The 24,525-nt window shown below is 33.6% G+C and overlaps 1 protein-coding gene across 4 annotated transcripts in view; it reads right to left on the bottom strand.

Moving 5' to 3' along the window:
* Window positions 1–13,763: 13,763 nt before the first annotated feature.
* The window catches only part of MIOS (meiosis regulator for oocyte development), a 35,393-nt gene continuing 24,631 nt past the window's right edge, over window positions 13,764–24,525 (bottom strand). For all 4 annotated transcript variants that reach the window (XM_034668111.1, XM_034668117.1, XM_034668133.1 and 1 more), the window contains 4 exons: window positions 22,350–22,502; window positions 20,915–21,119; window positions 14,800–14,929; window positions 13,764–13,998 (listed from right to left, as the gene is read on the bottom strand). In XM_034668111.1, coding sequence (XP_034524002.1) covers window positions 13,902–13,998; window positions 14,800–14,929; window positions 20,915–21,119; window positions 22,350–22,502 — 585 coding nt within the window. In that variant the 3' untranslated portion in view covers window positions 13,764–13,901. The remainder of the gene's footprint in view (window positions 13,999–14,799; window positions 14,930–20,914; window positions 21,120–22,349; window positions 22,503–24,525) is intronic.

The raw sequence follows: 24,525 nt of genomic DNA, 5'->3' as shown, positions 1-24,525 counted from the left end.
AGTCTTCCTTTGTTAACTATTAAAATTTCATGGCTGAACCTTCTCAGTCAGGATTCTGAAATGCCCTCCCTCCCAGAACCCCACAACCCCACCAAGAATTACCAATAATGAGAAGCCCTTGAGTGTGCTGTCAGACTTTATTAGAATTTGTCTACTTCTCTATTTCTAACTCCACAAAGGTAGGAATAGGGTGGGGGAAACTCAAAGATAGTGGACGAGGGTGAAATAACCATCGGAACCATGTGAATAAATTCCTTAATCAAATATCAAATACAGTCTTCACATAGAGATTTGTTCCTGAATAGTTAGTCCTCAGGTAAACAGGAGGTAAAATTTCCAATAGGTTGCATTCTAAACAAATCAGCCAAGTTCTGTCACTTTGGCCTGTCAGTATATAAAGGTATCCTCAAAACAGGGAATAACACTTTCTGCTATCCCCGAACACATGATTTCACCTACACTAGAAACCACGGAGACAGAAGATGAATACTAAGAACCCACACTAGGCGGCAACAAGATGATTACACTATGTTAGCCAACATTATGACAAAACTCATCTCTGAATAAGACAATCAGAGATTTCTGGCAGTACTGTTAGTTAGGCCTCTTCACCCTAACGGCAAACAAACACTCAAACCTGGAAAAACACTCTGCATATATTGTTTCTTATTTTGAACTAAGTAAATTACACAAAATATATTACATGCTACAAAGTTCTTTGCAGTAACACCAACAGATACCATTTTGGAAGGTTTCTTATGAGCTATGTTTGCCCTTTATTTTATTTAATATATAAGCCCCCTATCCCCTCTCTCAGAAAATCAAAGCTGGGAGGTATTTCCCAATTGGGCTAATGTTGCATAGCTACTGGATGATAGTCAAAATCACCACCTCTATTTGACCTCAAAATATGATCTCTACCATTACATAATGCATCCCTTGACAAAGGTTGAAACAACTGTTTTAACGTGATCAATGCTGGAACCGTCGCAATTGAAAGAAGGTAAAAGGAAAGAGGTTATTTTCCTCTTTTGGGTGAGGGGGCATAAGGGGTTGATCCATGTGGAAGAAAAACATTAAAATCCTGAAAATGGAGAAATGCATCAAAGGTAATTTTGAAGTTTTAGAAGAAAAGATGAATAAGGAGAGAATTATATCCAATTCAGGGCTTTCCAGTATTTCTTTCTCAAAGTAAACATAACTAAGTTTAAGCATGGAAATGAACTGGCAGTGCACTGTAAATAAATACTGGATAGTCAAACAAATTCTATGCTTAACCTCACTCAAACTGAATATACATAAATTAACATATTTTTAAGATTTCCACCTTCCAGATGGTCATAATTAGAAATTTTATAATGTCCACCATTGAAGATGTTAGGGAAAATAGGCATTTTCTATACCAATGATTTCTAGGAAAATAGTTTATAGGAGGGCTATTTGGCAATAACTATCAAAATGTAAAATACATACAGCTTTTGGCTCAACAATTCCCCTTCTATACTTTATCTGATAGATAGGCTTACTCAGAAATACCCAAAGATATACTGGCAAGGATGTTCACTGTGACACTGTAAAAACAACAAATGGAAATACCCTAAACTTCCATCAAAGGGAGGATGTATGCATTTAATCGCATACCACTCAGCTAAAGAAAAAAGAAGTAGGTGTATATGGGCTAATGAAAGTTTGCAAGATATATTTTTAGGTTAAAAAAAAGCAATTTGAGAGAGAATTTATATATATTTTATCCATGTGAAGACAGAGAGGCAGACTGACACACAGAGATGCAGTCTATGTAAAGCGCATTTCTAGGTGTGTATACGAACTTTAAAGCAGTTTCCGCTGGGAAGTAAAAGTTGGAATTTTGGAAGATAATGGGGATAATGAAGCAAAGGGCTGAGATAATACTTCTACATTACACTTGTTCTAACTTTTGATTTTTTTTTTTTTACCATTAGCCTGCATTATTTTTATAACAATTAGCTTTAAAAAAATCACCGAAGATTCATATAATATACATTGTACTAACAAGGAAGAATTCACCTGGTCCATTTCAACTGTCTATGAAACAGGAAAACACTAGACTTCACTCAAGAGATCTAAGATCTAGTTCCAGGTTTACTACAGTTAGAGCACCTCCCTGAATGACCCTGTAGTTTTCTTCCAGTCTACCATTCATTTTAATTTAAGAGTAATATTTTTTTTAATACACTCCACGCTCAGCATGGAGCTTGATGGGGGGCTTGAACTCATTACCCTGAGATCAAGACCTGACCTGAGATCAAGACCTGAGCTGAGATCAAGAGTTGGACACTTAACTGACTGAACCACCCAGGTGTTCTTTGTTTTTTGGGGTTTTTTTTTTTTAAGATTTATGATTTTAAATAGTTTATGAGTAACTTTCCAAATCAGTGGTGAAGTGAAAAATGGCTAACAAATGAATGTTGACCAGTTGGTAGCTGATGCCTGGAATACTAGACTGAAAAGTGTTTGGAGGGAAAGCAGGTGATCCATAAGCAATTTGTGTCAAGGGTCTTAAAGAAGGGTGGGGCCCTTCACTCACACCAGATCAGGCACAACTTGGCCTAACCTCTTCACCTCACTGTCACTTAAGAGAGTTGTCAATGAAGAATTTCAACATATTAAGGGAAGTTTGTTAACAGTCCACTTGTGGAACTCTTGTTTCCATGTGTTGTTTTTTTTTCATATCACTGCAGTGCTTCCTCTTACTTTAACTATATTCTGCCCACTTTCCAAAATACAGTTCTCAGCCCGTCTATGTGCTGTCTATGAGAGACTCACTTCAGATTTAAAGACATGTGCAGACTAAAAATGAAGGGATAGGAAAATATTTACCATGCAGATGGAAGTGAAAAGAAAGCTGGGGTAGGAATTCATACTGGACAAAATAGACTTTAAAACAAAGACTGTAATAAGAGACAAAGAAGAACACTACAGAAAGGTAAGTAGAACAATCCAACAAAAGGATATAACAATTGTAAATATTTATGCATGCAACATGGGAGCACCCAAACACATAAAGCAANGACACTACAGAAAGGTAAGTTCATCCAACAAAAGGATATAACAATTGTAAATATTTATGCATGCAACATGGGAGCACCCAAACACATAAAGCAACTACTAACAGACATAAAGGAAGAAATTAATAGTAATACAGTAATAGTAGGGGACTTTAATGCCTCACTTACATCAATAGATAGACCATCCAGACAGAAAATCAACAAGGAAGCAAGGGCTCTGAATGACACATTAGGACCAGATGGACCTAACAGCTAAATTCAGAGCATGATGAAAGACACTGAAGATGATACAAACAAATGGAAAGATATTCCATTCTCATGGACTGGAATAACCAATATTGTTAAAATTGGTTTTAACAAAAATGGTAGTCCATACTACCCAAAGTAATCCACAGATTTAAGGTAATCCCTATCAAAATATACCTATCAAAACCAAAAACATTTTTCACAGAATTAGAACAAATAATACTAAAATGTGTATGAAACCACAGAGACCCCAAATAGCCAAAGCATTCTTGAAAAGAACAACAAAGCTGGAAGCAACACAATCCCAGATTTCATGATTTACTTCAAAGCTATAGTAACCAAAATAGTATGGTATTGGCACAAAAATAGACAAAGAGATCAACGGAACAAAATAAAGAATCCAGAAATAAACCCATGCTTTTATGGTTAATTAATCTATAACAAAGGAGGCAAGAATATACAATAGCGACACCTGAGTGGCTCAGCTGGTTAAGCATCTGCCTTCAGCTCGGGTCATGATCCCAGGGTCCTGGGATTGAGTTCCACATTGGGCTCCTTGTTCAGCGGGAAGCCGCCTTCTCCCTCTGCCTGCCACTCCCCCTGCTTGTGCTCTTTCTCTCTCTGACAAACAAACAAACAAAATCTTAAAAAAAAAAGAAAAAAAAAGAATATACAATAGAAAAAAAGACAGTTTCTTCAACAAATGGTATTGGGAAAACTGGACAGCTACATGCAAAAGAATGAAACTGAACCACTTTCTTACACCATACACAAAAATAAACTCAAATTGGACTAAAGACCTAAATATGAGACCTGAAACCATAAAATTCTTAGAAGAAAACATAAGCAGTAATTTCTTTGACATCAGCTATAGAAACATTTTTCTAGATAGGTCTCCTCTGGCAAGGGAAACAAAAGCAAAATTAAACTATCGGGACTATACCAAAATAAAAAGCTACTGTACCACAAAGAAAACCATCAACAAAACAAAAATGCAACCTACTGAATGCAAGATGTTGGCAAATGATATATCTGATAAGGAGGTAATATCCATAATACATAAAGAACTTATACAACCCAACACCAAAAAACCAAATAAACCAATTAAACATGGGCAGAAGACTTGAATAAACATTTTTCCAAAGAAGACACATATATGGCCAACGGACACATGAAAAGATGCTCACTCACATCACTAATCATCAGGCAAAGGCAAATAAAACAAAAATATCACTTTACACCTGTCAGAATGGCTAAAATTAAAAAAGAAAAACAACAAGCAAAAACAAGTGGTATCGAGGATGTGGAGAAAAAGGAACACTTGTACACCGTTTGTGGGAATGCAAATTGGTGCAGCCATTGTGGAAAACAAGTTCCTCAAATAATTAAAACAGAATTATGGTAGGCTGTAGTAATTCTACTACTGGGCATTTACCTAAAGAAAATGAAAACACTAATTTGAAAAGATATATGTACCCCTATATTTACTGCAGCATTATTTACAACAGCCGAGATATGGAAACAACCCAAGTGTTTACTGATTGATGAATGGAGAGAGTGTGTGTGTGTGTATAAGTGTGTGTAATGGAATATTACTCAGTCATAAAAAATGAAAGCCTGTCATTTGCAGCAACATGGATGAACTTGAATGGTATTATGCTAAGTGAAATAAGTCAGGCAGAGAAAGACAAATAGGATACAATTTCACTCATGTGGAATTTAAGAAAAGAAAACAAAGGAAAAAGAGAGACAAAATTTTTTTAAAAAGGTGACTCTTAAATACAGAGAACAAACTGGTGGTTGCCAGAGAGGAGGTGGGTAGGGGGGATGGGAGAAATAAAGAGGATTAAGAGTACACTTATCTTGATGATCTATACTGAGAAATGTATAGAATTGTTCAATCACGATATTGCACACCTGAAACTAATATAACACTGTATGTTAACTATACTTGAACAACAAAACAAAAAATAAAATATAGTCTCAGTTATCTACATCAATCATTTTTGGGTAAAAGTGTCCTCTACTTAGCAGTCCTCAAAGCAACCTTTTCTAGCTTTTTAAAATATACACAAACCAGAAAAATGAAAACTCACAATACCATCACTACTACTAGAATGTAGAAAGAAGCTTAATCAAGCGTAGGGCAGAAGGAGCTGGACTGAGAAAAAGCTGTGATGGCTGTTTTCTTTGTAAAAACAGTCCTAGCTCTGAAGAAAATGCACAAGTACTATGGGTAACCGATATAATGTAGTTCAGATAATTGTCTTAAGTTAGAGGTAAACAGTTGATCTTATTAAATGCAGAAGAAAGCAGGCAGAAAACAATGGGAAAATACAAGGGGAACATACAGAAGAGTGTCATATGCTAGAAGACAAGCGTAGATGAGGAGGGAGCTTAAGTTCAGTGACAGTGAGACTGCTTGACAGGAATCCCAAGAGCAAAATGCTAAAAAAGAAGGTCTAAGATCAAGCCCCTTTTCTTTGGGTGTATCGCTTTACCCAAAGTGCAGTTTTCTGTAGGCCTGTGCAGACCCTCACTGGCTGCCATCTGTTTTAGAAGTGCAGCCCACATCACAAGACATTGAAATGATGTGCTTTCTCCTCCTCCTCACATCTGCTTGCTGAAAACTAAGTTTCATTTCACTGTAACTGAGTATCATTTATCAATCTAGATCCTCCAACTTCTCTCCTTCCTGATTAATTCTGGCCTTTCAAAAAAAAAAAAAAAAAAAACTACCCTTTTACTTTTTCTCTAAAGTCAGTAATTTGGCAACTTCATTGCTCACCATTGCATGCAAGTTGCACAATTTCATTTACATTTCATACAATGTGACAGTGATTAATAAAGAGAATTGAAAGTTTGGAAATCTTAGTGGGTTCCACTCAAAACAAGAACAACTGAATTTTGATGCCTACCGTGTTTCCTTCCTCAGTCTAAGTTTCTATGGTGCTGGCTGATAAGCAAAACAGAACAAAATAATGTTACCAGGTGAGACAGACAGACTCAGACGGGATGATTTTGTGCCATAACTTAATTCTTTTATTTAAATGCTACTCGATTGTCCAAGCACAACCTTCTAGTGGCAGAATCAATTTCAATAGTGATGCTGATAGCTGCAATATGATCAACTGAAGCCTCTGCCACTTGGTACAAAAGAAGCTGAAATGATAGGCAGCTCATTAATCATTTATCCCAGAGATGAATGTGTTCAGTTGCTGATACGAGGTTGTGGGTGAATGCTGCCAAAATGAGAAATGTCAATTGTCAGGCCTCATGCATAATAACAGTGGAGCTATTTTTAAGCTTCTTTGAAGATTAAAGTTATGCTCTTTTCCCCTACAGTTCCGTCACATATGCTTGGCAATTTTGTTCTATGAGAATTCATTTTCACTCTGCTCAGATGTCTCTGCTTCAGAAAATATATACCACTCAAAATCTAGCATGAGATATTTGAAAAGTTATTTAGAAATCTGTAGAATTCCACACATTGGGAATGAACTCTAAAAGAATAGAGAAGTACAAGAGGCAAACCAAGAGTTATCGAATAATTTTTTGGCTATTTTTTCCCCATAGGATATGTTTCATCAGCAAGGATGATACATGATTTTAATTTCTCAGCTCCCTAGAAGGAACATATTCTATAATTTATACAACAGTTTCTGAAGACAGAGATAACACGATTCAATAAACTAGACTTTTAAAAAGTATTTGTTCACTAAGGCGAACAACATTACCAAAAGCTTAGTTGTACCAAATGACCTCAAGAATCTGCCCCAGCTTATTTGTCTCCAAGTTGTCTAATCCTTCCAAGGGAAAATAATGTTCCCTGCTTGGAGTAGTATTCTTTTTTGGAAGTCAGCAGTATCTTAGCATTCACTGAGAGAGTCACACTCACTTTTCCAAGAGGAATCTCACGTATTTCAAATATCTATCCATCTTTAAAAAATGGTAATTTGTTCAAAGAGTCATAACTGACCCTACATTCCATTTTTGAAGAATGGAAGGGAAAGATAAGATTTAAGATGAAAAAATGCATTACTTTTGAAAGAGACACTTCACCCACATCTATCAAGTTGCTGAATGTTTTGTTCCATTCATTTATTTTGGGAACATTTATTTATGATAAAGATACATACCCCTAGTTTAACTAACAAATATTAAGTATACCTGCTTAATGCATAAAACGGATTTCCAAACTGATAGAGAAAATAATATATGTAGTACAAGAACTTTGTACCATTCAAATTTTTACTGAGATAGTTATCAAATTACTTGCTGCTAAAAAGGATAGTTTCACATTTGACAGCGGCAGCTTCTTAAACTGTCATCAGCAAAATATGCGGGTGCAATGTGATATAAATCTGAAGCATGATTTTTGACATTTGCTATTTCCAACTCCAGACTTTCTTGCATTTACACCCATGCACATCCCCACCCCACAGGTATGTTTGTATACATAAATGGAGCTAATACTCTCTAAATAAAAAGATGTAAGACCAACAGTTTGCGTGAATTCTTACGCAAATGTCTTTTCAAGTTTCTGCGACACTAAATTCTTCAAATGCTCTTTATGACTTTATATTTTAAGAGCCCAACTAGTTAGATTTCTACATCTGAATTTCCAGCCATGAAATTATGTCAAGGCCACATGCTTTTCATAAATTGTACTGAATTACTATTATTGCTGCTACTTCCGACATCACAAAATTACATACATTACCAAACTATAAGGACTTAGAAAAGATGCAAGGTGTGCTTCCTTTCTATTTGCAGAACCAGCAGTAACAGGATCCTTGTTTTATTCCTGTCTATAACTTTAATCCTAAAGTCATGTTTTTAGCAAGGAATTTCAAAACTTTGGACTATAAATAGTTCAGTAAGAAAATTACATTTTTGAAAAATGTTATAGACAAACTTTACTTCATTAAATTATTTCTAATTAGACAACAATTTTTGAAAAGTCCAAAATTGGAAAACTAAACTTTTTATTTTTTTGGCTCGTAGAAAGAGATGTTAAAATGATACTTTCCAGCAATGATAAATATTAACCTGAATATATTTGCATCTGTTGAAAACTATGCTTATGTCTTTTTCATTAGACATACAGCTCCTCCAAGGCAACCTATGGTGCCCATCAACTGTTTGACACCATAACCTTTCAGTGTCTGGAACACCAAGGCACACAAAACCTTGCTGGTTAGAAGCGTGGACAGGCAGGTGGTTCAGAACTATCGCTTAAATATAGGTAACTTGTTAAATTACTGGAAATGAGTAAAATGCACTCTAGACTGAACTGGACAATAATAAACTAAATGCTAAACAAAGAAGATAGGTTTCCTGCCACAGGCCCAGAGCCAAAACAAAGGAGTTAGGAAATCTCATGAGAAAGATCTAGGAGAAAAAATATTGAAATGAAGTCATTAATTATGTATCACTAACCTCAGGGAAATCACATTATTTTATGGCTCTATTTCCCAATGTGCTAAATGGAGGGGCAAAATGCATACCTGTTTCCAAATATGTGAGAGAGATAAGATTAAGAGAAAGGTCCACATCTTCTTATTATTCCTATATAATTATTATAAAATATGAAATCTAGAAAAATGCTTTCCAACTAGATTCCAATACTAATTTTCATACCTTGTAACATGCTTCTTCACCTCACAGAATAATTCCCAATATTTGACTGTTCATTATCATAATAACAAGATATACCACATTATGGGTTACTTTTATAAAAGCCAGTAATGTATGATATGCACATTCATTTATTTGTACGTTTATCATTATTATAGAAAAACTAGAGGATACAGTAAGAAGAAAATGTCACTTAAAATCCCACTCTTGAATGATGGCCACTGTTAAAACTTTTGTAAATATTCAAGTGTTCCATGCAAATATGTTTATATGCTATACATACTATAACTTGCCTTTCCCTCCATTCATTAATATATCACGAATCTACCTTTGTCAATAAAAATATCTATACTTTTTGAATAGTTTGTTAGTATTCCACTGCAAATAATTTCTTTACCCTTATTTACTATTATTTAGGTTTCCAAGTTATTATAAACAATGCTGTGAAAACTTCTTAGAAACCTACATCTTTGTGCACTTATCTCTCAGAAAATATTCCCAATATACTGTGTCCAAGGGTGTGAACCTTTTTAAGGATTTTGATCCATACTGCTCACAAGTCCTCAAGGACACCTGTACTGATATATACTTCCACAAGTCCTTATCTCAGAATGCTCCTTTCCTACATTCATGAAAGTGCACATTATTCTTTTTAATCTATGCAGGCAGGTGAACAGTATCCTATTGTTTTAATCAGCATTAGTTACTGATTTAATATTTATTCTCATTGGCCATTTCAATTTATTTTGCCTATATAATTGCTGATCAATATTAGCTATTGGTTATGTCTTTTCTTCTGGATTTGAGAATGTTCCTTATGAATTAAGGGTATTTGTCATGCATGTTGTAGTTTATCAGTTTATTTGCCTTTAACTATTGAAGACATTCTTGCCACACCAGACTTTAAGGACTTGAAAAAGAAGCAAGGTGTGTCTCCTGCTTTCCTCTTCTGCATTGCTGTGTGCAAAACCAGTGGTAATAACAGGATCCTTATTTTATTNAAAACCAGTGGTAATAACAGGATCCTTATTTTATTCCTGCCTGTAAATGGGAAGGATTTTACTATTTCTCCCCTAGGCATGATGTCAGCTGTTTGAGATAGTAACATAGGGGAAAACAATGGAGGAAAAACACTTCCTTTGCATGATAATAACTAAATCTAAAAAACAAATTGGGAATCAATTTTTGAATTTTACCAAATGCCTTTTACATCCAATGAGCTGTTAACATGGTTTTTCTCTATTGGTGTATTAATACTGAATATAATAAACCTTTTTTGTCATAGTGGATTTTCTTATATACAGCCCGTAAACTAGTACACCAAAGTATAAAATAGTAATTAAAAGTGCAAACTGGGAAGTCAGATGACTGGTAGCTCAATCTTGGTTCTGCTATTGACTAGCTGCGTAACCTAGCACAGTGACGTCGTGTCTCTACCCCTCAACTGCCTCATGTACAGCATGGGAATGGTAATAGTGTACCTGCCCCACAGGGCTACTGTGAGGGTCAAATGGGATACTGTGCGTGGTACCTGGCACATAACGAGCACCAGCAGTAACTATTATTAATAAACTGTTGGGCTTGATATTCATTTTACTTATGAATTTATCATGTATACTCCTAAGTGAAATCAGTTCTTTGTTTTGGCAATCCATGTTATTTGGTATTTGGATTACATTAGCTTTAAGAACTTTTGGGAGTCTTTCCTTCTCTCCCTATCCTCAGGAAAAATTAATATTTTACACAAACTAATATTTTTGTAAATTGCTTTTTATAATCAGCCAAAAGATCTACAAAATTTTCAAGCAAGAGGGAAAACAGGCAGGTGATGTAATGGGAGGAGTTAGAGTGGTAGACAGGATCAGCTGTCCAGGTAGCCCCATCTCTGCCACGGCCATGTGGATCACAAGCACTCAATATGGGGACGCTGAACTAATACCTAACATGTCTCTCCCACCTCTCTGATGCCTCTGAGCAGACGTTTGAAATGTACAACTAATTCGTGTCCAACTTCATGCTTCCTTTCTATGATTACTACTACCACTCCAACATTTTAACTGAAATGAACATCAAGTGTAATGAAATAGCAGAAAAGGAAGGATTATATAGAGATAATGCTGGATATGTTCTAGAAAAGTAATGACCTGGATTTAAGAGTCAAATATGGATATGAAAACCTCAAGTTTTCAAGAGTTACCATTCAGCTGTCCAGATGTGCTGAAAATTTAATTTTAATCCTTGGGTTCACTCCTGTATCACATCAAACTCCTAGATGGTTATTTGAAGGATTTCCTCAAAAACCAAAAAGTATTATTCTAAAAATAGGATAAACAAGTAGTTAAGTCCTACCTCAAAAAAAAAAAAAATGCCATAATTTATCCAGATTTTGGAAAATAAGCTCTTGGGAAATTTTCACTCCTTAGACAAATGTAAATCCTTTGTTTATTATACCATATTCAATTAAAACGTACTGACAGATGAGTAACCAATAAAGATTAAGGTAACAATAACTATTAACCACTACCTTACTTACTATGTGACAGGGATACGGTACTTCTAACCACCCTATGAGGTATTTCTGTACCTTTTAACATATGAGGAAACTGAGGCTCAAAATGGTCAGGTCACTTGGCCACTACACTGGGGCTAAGATTGCAATTTAAAGTTCAAAGCCTACACTTTCAATATTTGCAGTAAAAAGAGTAGCTGAAATTAAATATGGCCATATAATTACATTCAGAATTATATCCCTTCTAACTCTAATACTTACCACTGACAATGGAAAGCTACTTTTAAAATATACCATTTTAAAGAATAACCATTCTGGAAAGCATATTAAACTGAGAAAGAGCCTACAAAAATGTTACTAAGGTTAGGTATCAAATTTGCCATCAAAATAAGTACTAATATTATTTTATTGGATTATTTACAGAGGAGTCAAAGATAATTTCTAGATCAAGCATGGTGACTGCAATCCAAATTTATTCAATTTTTAAAAAAGTAATAAAAACACTTTAATTAAACACTTCTATTGAATGTTTAGGTAAAATATCTTGAGTTTATAATCCCAAATATCACACTCGTAATAAAAATGGAAAAATAATTTGAATCTATTTTCATGGTCCACATACACTGAAATGCAAAACAAATATAACAGACATCTTATATGACTATTTGGGCTTCAGAGAAAATATCAGGAGGCTAACAAACAGGCATAAACAATCTTAAAAATGTCACCTAATATGACTACAAACATGCAGATTATATTCTAGACTTTGTTTTTATATCGTATTTCCCAAAATTTTAAGTATCTTAGATGCAACCCTATTATAAATATAAATTCAATAATTTGATCAAACTTAAGCTAAGGAGAAAGGAAAATGTATTATGATAGTTTGACATTACTTAAAGCTAAGTTTTTGTATTTAGGACAGAGAAAATTTGAAAGGAACACTTTAACTGAAGCAATTTTAAAGGTAAAGATAAAGGTTATATTTTAGTAAAATGAAGTCAGGAAGATTTACTTAAAAGAAAACTGGAAAACATCCCCTTTATAGAAATCTTGGTTAAAAAAAAAAAAAATTCTAACTATTCCTAATTCTTTCAACTTAAAAGAAGACTGCCATCTAGGTGAGATGTTTACAGTAGACATGCAATAGATATACAATGTTTTCCCTGAAAAGGGCCTTTTGTATCAGATCTCAAAGTAAAAATAAAACGAATTCACTTTTGTTCAGTACTTAGGTCACACCTCAAACTAACGTAATCAATATTAATTCCACCAAGTAAAACTGCTAGCATGAAAGCTCTTGAAATTCTTTAGCTTAAGATTATTTCTTTCTCCAAAATCTATACAATAATTTTTACGTTTACTTTTGTTTTATCTATGAATACAACTATGAAATTCAGTTCAATATTCTGTGTGTGTCAGGTAGCAGAGAAGCATGCCACAAATCCTTTGTATTTCTCTCCTATTTAGCTGTGAAAAGGGAAAAGAATAAAATTTTTAAATAAAGTCCCTGAACTGGCTCAAATATACTTACTTTTAGAAACTTATATTTAAAACATAACTGTCTCCAAAGTGACCCTGTTCTCCCTCCCAGGTTACCTTCAAAAAAACAGTATTCCAAAATAGGAGGGAATCTGACAGTAGGACACACTGACGCAGGTTAAGCTGCATGCTTAGTCATCTATAATCTTGCATAGGCTTTGTGTTCAGGAAGATGCTCTGAGATGATGAGCATAAGATGATGAATTAATAGGGAGAGAAATCTTTGAAGACAAATGAGGACACTGGAAAACAAAAGGCTGAAAAACGGAAAATTTTATAACATGTTCCCCTGAAATGATACATATTTTTCTCCTCAGAAGAGAAAAAGTATTAAGATACATTCTCAATTTTGGCTTTTCTTAGGAAGACAATAAAGATCTGTGCCAAAAGATTTCTTATCTTGAAATGAAAGTGTATGAAGGAAAAGACTCCTTAAGAAATATATACCAACCATACCTTGATGAAATTTATTCTTCAGTGTGGGGTAGGGGTTCTCAAATTCTAAAGGTAAAAAATTGGTCATTTTATTCTATTTTAAAAGATATACAGATTTTACTGAAAAGATAGCCAATTTCAGCTTAGAAGATACAGGTTCAAGGTCTGTTCTTGGTTATTCCAGAAACTCTGCTTGCATAGTGTTCATAATTTCAACAAACCCTCTAAAACTCTTCCAAAATGAACTTTTTCAACCTACTGAACAGAATTCATGCCCACACGCTGATGCTCACTTCAGCAGCATTTGTCTCTGTGAAGCACATCAAAATCACTCAAACATCAAATTGCTGATTTGATAGAATGATTTATTTTCCCATTACAGGAAAGTCATGAGTGACTTGCTCTGAGGTACGTTTTTGAGCTATGAAGGACATCTATTAGAAAGCTCCACACTTGAAGGTTTCTCTTTAGATGATAACATTTTATGGCTGGACAGTCTCTGCAGGTACCAGATTTCCTGTTGTATCCAACTGCATACATTTACATGTGCATGCAGAAACGGGACACTCTGCATGGTCCCTAAAAAAAATAGGTCAAGTAACAGTTAAAAATCTAAATTAAGCATATACATACATACATTTACCTATATACCTATCTTTATGCAGAATGTAATTTTCAAAATGGTATTTGAAAAAATACAGGAATTAAAACCCAAAGACAAAAAGCATGAAAAGAATTAAATAAAAAATCACTGACAAGCTGAATTGGGGAGAAAGTTACTGGAAAGCAAATAGCTTTACGTTTTAAATATATAACAAGATACCTGATTTACAGTTATGAAAGTGACAGGGATGTGCTCAGAGTTTTAATTAAAGCCAATGTGACAAACTGGGTGTAAAAGTTATAGCAAAGAAGAGTAAAGGGCCCTGGCACTATTTAAAGTAGAATTAAATATGGCTTGAGTCTCTATTGCATGAAGTGCTTACTTACTATATGAGAAGTTTCTTTAGATGATAACTGATACAGTTGTCTGATATGTATACTCCATCATTTAATTTCTAATTTCTAATTTCAATTACATACTATGATAGGATATTACGTTAGTTGTAAAAAAAAAAACACTATAAATCCTCTTTCCAAATATTCAAACATTTAACCCATACATAATATTTAAACTGCTTCTCATATGTAAGTATTAATTTTACAGTTTAAGATTACATAGGCTATCTAATGACAGAAATGCTGACACCACCTTTATTAACCCAAGTGGCAGCAAAAAAGAAATTTATCCTTTGGCTGTATACACCTGAACTATATAAAAGGCCATTTGCTCTACCTCCTCTAACTCCAAGCCTACGAAAGAAGAAACGTACTGATTACCTGAACCAACTAAGCATATGACCAGCATGTCCACCATGCCTGCAATTGTGACACCATGTGAACCAGTTGTTAAATTGAGCTAATTTTTTATCCTTGCTCAAGTCTACTTTTTCATCTGATTTGGATCCTCCTATGGGTTAAAGAAAATTATCTTTGTTAACTGTCAAAATATTTAATTCAAAGCTTCTTAAAAGGTATTTCTAAAACTATGTCAAAATACAAATCACACATCATATTGAAATAGCAATTTTAATGCTATGATCTAGTTTAGATTGAAAAATACTGGATAACAGGAGTTTCCTTACATTTTTAATAGTCAATAAAAAACGGAAAAATTTAAATTATCAAACCCATTAAGAAGCAATCTGAATTAACCACCTTAGAAAAACAGTAAGTTTAAAATCTTCCCACAGAGAAAATACCACATCCAGTTTATAGGTGAGTTCTACCAAACCCCGGAGGAACAGGTCATTTCATCTATACAAACTCTTCCAAAAAACATTGGGGAAAATGCCCCAATGCATTTCCTGAGGCTGGCATAACTTTGCCAAAAGCAAAGATAATATGAGAAAGGCAGATTATAGGCCAATCTCTATCCTTGAACAGACATAAAAATCCAAAGGAAAACATTAGCGAACAGTATTACCTAGTAATTCTACTTCTAGGTGCATACACTAGAGAAACTTTCATACATGCTAAAAGGAGATATATGCACAAATGTTCATAACAGCATTGTTCATAATAGTAAAAATCTAGAAACAACCAAAGTGTCCATCAATAGTAGAGTGGAAAAAACTATGTTACAGCCATAAATGGAATACCAAATACTAATGAAATATGAATAAACTACAGCTACATTCATCACCATCATTAAAAGTTAAAAAAAATGTTGTGCAAAAAAAGGTAAGCCAAAGATATATTCCATAAGATTCATTCATACGAATTTAAAACACAGACAAAACTAAACATGTAATAGAACTATACAGATAACCAAGAACCAAATAACACACAATTTAGGGCAGTAGTTACCTCTGGGAAAGAGGAAAGAGGCAGTACTAGGCAGGGAATAAAGAGCAAAGACGCTGGTATAGCCAATGTTATCTTAAGCAGGACACAGGCGTCAATGATGTTTGATTTATCATAGTACTTGACATATATATATTATCTGTGTTATCTATTTGTGTTACAGTTCACAAAAAAGTTGAAGAAAGAAAGTATTATTACGCATGCATATTTATATCTTACATACATATTTACATAACCTTTAGTGCTCAAAAAATGCTCGTTCTATTAATTTTGGCTATCTTAATATGCTTTCTTTTATTTTAAAACAGATCGAATTAAAATATTTTAAGATCATATATAATTAAACACAAGAATAGAAAAATGAGTAAGTAAAAATATTAAGTTTAATTAAGCAGTTGTTTAACACATGATGCTGTGGTCAAAATTTTACCTAGGCCATTGCTGGTCATAATATAATGACCACAAGGATAGTCTTACAAATGGTTTTTTAAAATACCCATCTGTTTTTGCTAATAATAATAAGGTAAAAGGATATATAGGTGGTTGAAGATGTAATATGCATAGGTGGTTAAGATGTAAATACACTGAAATTCTTCCTAAAACCTTCATTAAATGATTAACAATGAAAGGGGAGAGGAAGAAAACAAAAAGAAAGAAAATACAGACCTTTTAAAGATAAACTATTTTATATTGTATATAGCTCATTAAGTGATTTTCACTTTGTTTTTGTTATTTCTAACACACAGAAAATGGACTAAATCCAGAACAGTTTACTTCTTATGTTTCTCTGATGAAGCTGAAAATATTAAGGTCTACCTCACTGCCACATCAAAAAAAGGTTTTTTAAAGATCAAATAGCTTTAGTAAATGATATATCTGATAAGGGGTTAATAACCAAAATATATAAAGAACTTTTATAACTCAACACCAGAAAACACACAATTCTATTAAAAAATGGGCAGAGAACCTGAAGAGATGTTTTTCCAAAGACATATAGATGGCTCACAGACACATGAAAAGATACACATCACTAATCATCAGGGAAATGCAAGTCAAAACCATAATGAGATATCACCTGCCCCTGCCAGAATGGCTAGAATCAAAAAGACAAGAAACAACACGTATTGGCAAGGATATGGAGCAAAGGGAACTCTTGTGAAGTGTTGGTGGGAATGCAAATGGAGCAGCTACTGTGGAAAGCAATATAAAGGTTCCTCAAGAAATTAAAAACAGAGTTACTATATGATCTGGTAATTCCAATATTGGGTATTTACTCAGAGAAAATGAAAACACTAACTCAAAAAGGTATATGCACCCCTATGTTTATTGCAGGATTATTTACAATAGCCACGACATGGAAGCAACCTAAGTCTCCATCAATAGACAAATGGATAAGGAAAATATGGTATACATATACAAGTCATATTACAAAGCCATAAAAAGGATGAGATCGTGTCATTTGAAACAACATGGATGGACCTAGAGGGTATCATGCTAAGTGAAATAAGTCAGACTGAGAAGGACAAATACCGAACAATTCCACTCGTAAATGAAATTAAAAAAAAAAATAGACAAAAAGCAGAATCAGACCCATAAATACAGAGAACAAACTGATGGTTGCCAGAGGGAAGCTGTGGGGGGTTAAGCAAAATGGGTGAAAGGGAGAGGGAGATACAGGCCTCCAATTACGGAATGAGTAACAAAAGGCAGAGCATAAGGAATACAGTCAATGATATTGTAATGGTGATGTAACAGGACAGATGACAGCTACACTTGTGGTGAACAGAGCCCAACATAGCAACTTGTCAAATCACTAAGTTTTACACCTGAAGCTTATGTAACATTGTGTGTCAACTATACTCAAAAAAGATCAATCATTTTAACTTTCATTTTTTTATTTTCTTATTTTAGATAGTTTTAACTTTTAAAAGATTCATAGTGAATTACAAAGATAAGTGCTATAGAATAGTTGAGGGAAACTAGGGTTTCACGTAGTCACTAAATACTACTACTACTACTACTACTACTACTACTACTACTAAGAGTAAGAAAGAAACCAGCATATAATTGAACTTAAAAAAAAGTTATCACTCCTTTACATTAAGCTCTATAAGGGCAGGTATTTTTGTTTTGTTCACTGTAACATTCCTAGCACTTAAAACAATAAGTGCTAGATACCTGTTGAATAAATAACATTTATAATGCTAAATATGTTTATAACTAAACATTATAGTTATAAATAATTATAAAGGTTTATAATTATAAATATTATTTTTGGTAGAGTTCCAATCTTTAAAGCACAATTGAGTACAAAAATACGCAACACCAGTTAAAGAAGCTTATGGAAATCCTGGCCATTTGGATCATGAACCATGATGGATGGATGACATCTTTAATTAAAGGCAAAGCATCAGGGGGTTTGTACACCTCAATCTTTAAACTGCCTTGAGCTAGCATTTTATTTCTATTAGGTCCTGTCTTATTTTGGAACTCAGAATCTTCTGATTTTATATATTAAAAAAGAATATGCTTATTACAGCTAACCCTTGAAAAACAAGAGTTTGAACCGTGTGAACCTGCTTGCATGTGGATTTTTTTCAGTAGGTACTGTAAATATATTTTCTCTTCCTTATGATTTTCTTAACATTTTATTTTCCCTAGCTTACTTTACCATAAGAATACAGTATACACACAAAGCATATAATACGTGTTAATCAACTGTTTATATTATCAGTAAGGCTTCCAGTCAACAGTAAACTACTAGTAGTTAAATTTTGGAGGAGTCAAAAGTTATACCTAGATTTTTGACTATTCAGAGTTTGGTGCCACTAACCCCCATGTTGTTCAAGGGTAATTGTATTTTCTAATTAACTCAGCTCAGCAATCCTTTAAAGATCCTATTCAGGATTCCCTAATTTTCCTACACAAATTTATTTCCTATCAATCTACTTTGTTAGGCCCTTGTCATACAGATGCAACTGCTAGCTCTGATGGTGTACTTACATTTACCAATCTCTTTACCCAAGTTTCACGCTTTTCATTCTTTGTCTACACCTGGAAAGCCTTCTCTAAAATCCTCACATATTAAATCTCCCAAACTTTTTTAAAGGACCTGCTTAAACAGCATCTTCCTTCTGAAGTTTTCCAGATTTCCTTCAAACAGAAGTAATGTTTCCCTCTTTCAAAATTCCTAATACTTTCTTTATACAATATTCCTTATTCACCTCAGGGAGCTAAACATGTTTCAGAATACAGAATGTTTGGGATTTTAGAAAAATAATGAGCAAATATAACAATTCCAGGAAAGTCTGAGGCAGCATTCTGTAATCAAAGACCTTAATAGCCTCATGTCAATTCTGAACAGGTGGTTTTTTTTTTTTAATTCATATGAGATTATTATAAATTTGTAAAAAAAAACCTTCGGATTTCACATCTTTTTAGAGATTTTGGAATGACAGATAAGGTATTCTGGACCACTATTTATTTTCTTAAACATATCATTTCTTATTTTATCCATGCTCACTGTACACGATAAGTTCCACAAGGACCTTTTTATTCATCTCAGCATATCTGTCTTATCTTAGCAAGTATTCAAATATATACAAAAAATTATTACTGAAGAAAATTTCAAATAAATTTTCTGAAGTAAATGTGGAAAAATGCTAGGATTTTATAAACCTGAGTGTTGAATATTCATTAAATTAACAGTCTCCATAACAGGTTGAAATGTTTTGCTTTTCCTTCAAATTTTAGAAAACTGATTTTCTCTTTTTTACTTATTTCAAAGATAAAAAAGATTGAAAAGTTAATATCTAGCAAAAAAGAACAGCACTCAGGCCATTATGGCTTCCTGGGGCTTATGGTCTCACAGATGTATTAACTTTAATATTTTTATGTATCCCAGTTCATTTATAAATTGTTTATGCAATATTTTGCCTCGTTCTTTCACTGTAGTGGATTTTTAGTCCAAATTATTTTCTATTTACTAGTATCAAGACCATAAAAGCGATCAATACACAATACAGAAAATAAAATCCTTGATTAAAATTTAAATCAAAACTAATATATAAATTTGAAAACATTACAAATTGCCTTTATTTTTAAAAAAGGCATCTAACTTGAAAAATAATTACTCAGCCAATGATACCAGCAAACCTCTTTCACAGATGTTAATGTAACAAAACAAACTACTGACACGAACCAACTGCAGAACAGAATTATAAAATTCCACACCTAAAAAGAATCTCCGTCCAACACCGTATATGAACGAGGGCTGAAGTAACTCTCAGTGTTACAGACTGAATGTCATAGAGCTAGAACTAATAAAATAGGCACGCTGACACCATATCCAGTTCTTGATTATACTAATATGCTAAATACTCACATTTTTAATTAAAATTTCTGCCATAATGTAATTTTCAAGTTAAATAAATAGCTCAAATATTTTCAGCTACTGGATACATTATAGTCAATTATCTACCGTTCTCAAAATTTCTTTCTATATGTACCATAAACAGTAAACAGTAATCCTAATATTTCTAACCATTAAAAAGATACATATGTTCACTAGGTAACTGACAAATATAGCAGAAGCAGCACCAAAACTTGGAAGTAAAGAGATGTGATTTCTAGACTAATACTTTCTCTACGTATTTCACAGGTAGATTCTGAAGATTAAAAAAGAGAATGTAAAAGTGCTTTGAGACTATCAAAAGCTCTTTATGCATACAAGGTATTTGTTAATAAATGAGGGTGCACTGACTTTTAAACACAAAATTTGAGGGAACACCTCTTAGAAAAAATGATAAGAAAATAATATAATTATAGGATTACTTAATACTTAAGCTATTTTCACAAACTTTAAATTGGCCAGCATTTGTGAGGTTACTTGCGATATTACGAATACAGATTTTACTTTTAATATATAGATTTTACAAATTCCAGGAAATACAAAACCTCTGAGCCAGCAAAGTAGCTTGCTCTTAGAAATAATATAAACTCAACCTATTATGTCTTCTGTTGATAACATTAAGTCAATTATGTAGGAACAATTTTAGATCAGAAAATATATTATAGAATTATGTCATACCAGGACAGCTAGAAACAGGTGTTCCCATATTAATGAGGCAAAGTGCACATCGAGGAAGGGGTTTTCGACAGCCAGGGCAACTTGTGACTTTGGATTTTGTTGGTGAACCACTGACACCATACTGACTAAAACCTCTGCCCTGATGAGGCACCGTTGAACAGCTGTAGGAGATCGACTTGCCACAAAAATTGCAACTCACAAACACCTATACAACAAATGAAAGGAGGAATAAATATGCAAATTTTATAAATAACATAAATTCAAAGTTTGATCCTAACAAATTACTCTTAAATAATTTTTAAGGTTTATTTTATATGATTAAATAGTTTGTTATGTGCTAAATTTGACTAGCTTTCATCTAGGATTTCCACTTAACAGTGACATTGAGTACTTCTTTTCTGTTACCTCTGTTTAGTTATATCCTTCCTAACACCATTGACATCTGTAGAAAAACTTGGAAATGTTAGATAAGAACATTTGAGAAATAACAAAGACTTTAAAATTCACACTGGAACATTACAAAATAACCCAATATAAGTTCTGACCCAAAGTTCAATGATTTCATCTCCTGAACAAAATTTTCTTGTAAAGAAAACATTCATTTCCTAAGACAAAAAGGAGTTAAGAACCCTATAATGTCAAATAGCTAGAATTTTAGCATAGTAATAGAAAATGTTTGCTTTGCTTTTACATTAAATTCCTGGGCTCTTCAACACTTACACAGATTAATAATATTATCATGTAATGCTATTTTACAAAAACTCAGGTTGTTTTAAAATAATCACTAATTCCTCAACTTGCTAAAATAAGAAAACAGCACCATCCAGTGCTCACACTGAGGATATACCCAGTATTTAATGTCCAAATTTAGATACGCTGATCTCATGTCATGTGTTTTATGTGATAACTGAGAGCTCATGGTTTTTAAACTAATATTAAAATAAAACAATTTCCATTTTAATTAGACATATAGACATATGTATACACTGTTAGAGGAAAAAGCAAATCCTGCCTTATTACACATAAGTAGTACAGAAAAATTTAATACATAAATGGAATTTATAAGATAGTATAATAGTTTAGATTCTGAAAGGGCTTGGAATATACTAGAAAAGCTGAGCCCTAGAATTGATAAGGTTTGCCTAAGACCCTCTAAGCTTGCTGTCGTTTGCTCTGGCTCAGACTAAAGCTCAAACCACTGAGATGACTGTTAGGAAGTGGCAGGACCAAAAAAACAGGATGGTCAAGGACGGAGTGCAATCTGGGATAGGTAAAACATCAATAGGAACTCAATATAAGCAAAGGATGAGCTAATAATAATTTATTAAACTGAACTCTACATTTACCCAATATAACATATTGTGAACACTTCTCTTTGGGCTACATTAAGCACATGTTACAATTTGATTCTCTCCAAAATAATGTACTTACTTACCTGTGCTAAAGGCTTAGAACTGGGATCCAACTTACTCCTGTGAATATCAAACTCTGCTCGTTTGTGCCAAAACCTCCAGGCATCTAATAAATTTCTATAATTCTCAATCCAGTACTGAACTCTTTCATCTTTAAGGACATCTAAAGGAGAACCCTAAAAAGAAAACATGAATTAACACAGTTGTTTAAAATTTTTCTGGCTAAGCCAGAGGATTCCAGATAACATGTGAGTATGAGTCACACAGAAGAAATAGGCTCCCTTTTGGCTCCCTTTTTGCCAAACGCTGGTTCATAATGAGGATATAGATAAAATAACTGATGGAAGCTTCTTTAATTTACTTTAAGCTGGCCTCTACTAATGACATAAATATGTACTATATATATTATCATTATACCTGGCCAGGAAAGTGTAATTCTCTTTTATTTAAGGACCCAAGGGTAAACGATTCACTTTCCTACTTGAATACAATAAAAAGTGATGTGAATAATTTGTCCCCAAAATTAAAATCTCTGCATTCACAAAATCTGTTTACTATCTAATCCAAAAGCATACCAAAATTGTTCCATCACATTTAAAATAATACTGAGCGCCTCATCTTTTGTATCTAGCAATGTACTGCGAACGGAGATGCTATTTTTGTATACCTATTTATCTGAAAGTTGAACCTGTCTATTCTCTCTCTTCCCTCAATTAAAACATACATTACCTTAAAAATTAAAACAAAACCAAAAACAAAACAGCCCCAAAACCAAACCAAAAATGTTCTTCATTCTTTTGCCCCTAGGCCACAGGGAAAAGCAACAATTTCTTTAAGTTTACTTTAGATTTCTTCTCAATAAGAATTTCAATTTCTTGCCAATAACACTCTTCCTAAAGCTGTATTTTCCCTGGCAGCTGTGACATTTCACATTTCACCTGTGCTTGCTTCGGGTTTTTATAGAATGCTTTTAGCCCTGTCCAGGATATCTTAAGTTCACATGATAAAGAACGTAGAGAAAGTCTCAACCTCCAAAGATACCATGGGCATAAATCTGAAGCCTAGTCTTGGGATGCCAGACAGAAAGTAAAATGTTAGAAGTTAGCATGCATCTTACTTACGGAAAAAGGGAAGAAACCTGTGACAGCTAATAGATAATCTTTAGACAGTCTATCAAAACAGAAGGAACTTATCTTTCACCTATTAATTAGGTGTTTGTTTCTATTATCAGAGTTAAATTCAACTAAAAGAATATGTGGAAAACTCTTAGCTGATAATTTCACTTCTTAAAATGTAAACATCTCTTCTAGTCCTGATAATGACCAAATAGCCAGAACTAAGTACTAAAGTAGAATATAATCCCTAGATTAAAAAGAAAATTCACAGAAAAAAGGAGAATTCTTCATATCCCACTCTTTCCCCATCCATGGCAGTAAGGATAAACTCAGAAAGAATTTGATCAATTCATATTTGGTAAGTCTTCTCTAGATCTGCCCCAAATAAACCTAAATTAAGCTCCAACAAAATCCGTAGAGGAAAACAGTTCGGAGATTAAGATTGGAAAGGCTTGGGAAATAACTTGGGCTTTCCACAGATCCACAGTAACAAAATCTAAGACCAAAGTGACAGGAAGTAACTGAACTTCCAAAAGCATTAACCAACAGTCTTCAGAAAAAGGTAAAAGAACCCAGATCTCTATAATGTACTATATACAACATCCAGCATTCCAGTGAAAAACCACGAGACACAAACAGGTAAATATAGTTCAAAGTCAAGGAAAAAAGGCAGTCAATAGAAACTAAGCCTAAAATAGCCCATGTTAGAGTTAGCAGGCAAAATCCTGAATGCAGCTATTAGATGTATGTTCAAAGACTTAAAGGAAAAGTGTTTTAGTGTGCAGATAGGGATCTGAGTGAAAGATGTAAACTATAAAAAAATTGAGATTCTAGAACTAAATTGCACAATAGCTGAAATTAAGAATTTGCTGAAAAACTTAGTATCAGGTGATGTAAGAGTCAATGAACAAATCAACAGCATTTAACCAATCTGAAGAACAGAGAAAAAAAGGATGGAAAGAAAATGAACAAAACCTCAGATACCTATGGGACACTATCAAATGGTTTAATGTTAAGTGTAACAGGAGCCCAAAAAAGAGAAGAGAATGAGATTGAAGCAAGGGGAAAAAAAAAAAAAAAAAAA

This window comes from Ailuropoda melanoleuca, chromosome 1 (genome assembly GCF_002007445.2).
Source record: "Ailuropoda melanoleuca isolate Jingjing chromosome 1, ASM200744v2, whole genome shotgun sequence".
Classification (NCBI taxonomy): domain Eukaryota; kingdom Metazoa; phylum Chordata; class Mammalia; order Carnivora; family Ursidae; genus Ailuropoda; species Ailuropoda melanoleuca.
The sequence above is the reverse complement of the archived record's forward strand: the minus strand, read 5'-3'. Positions and strand labels throughout refer to the sequence as shown.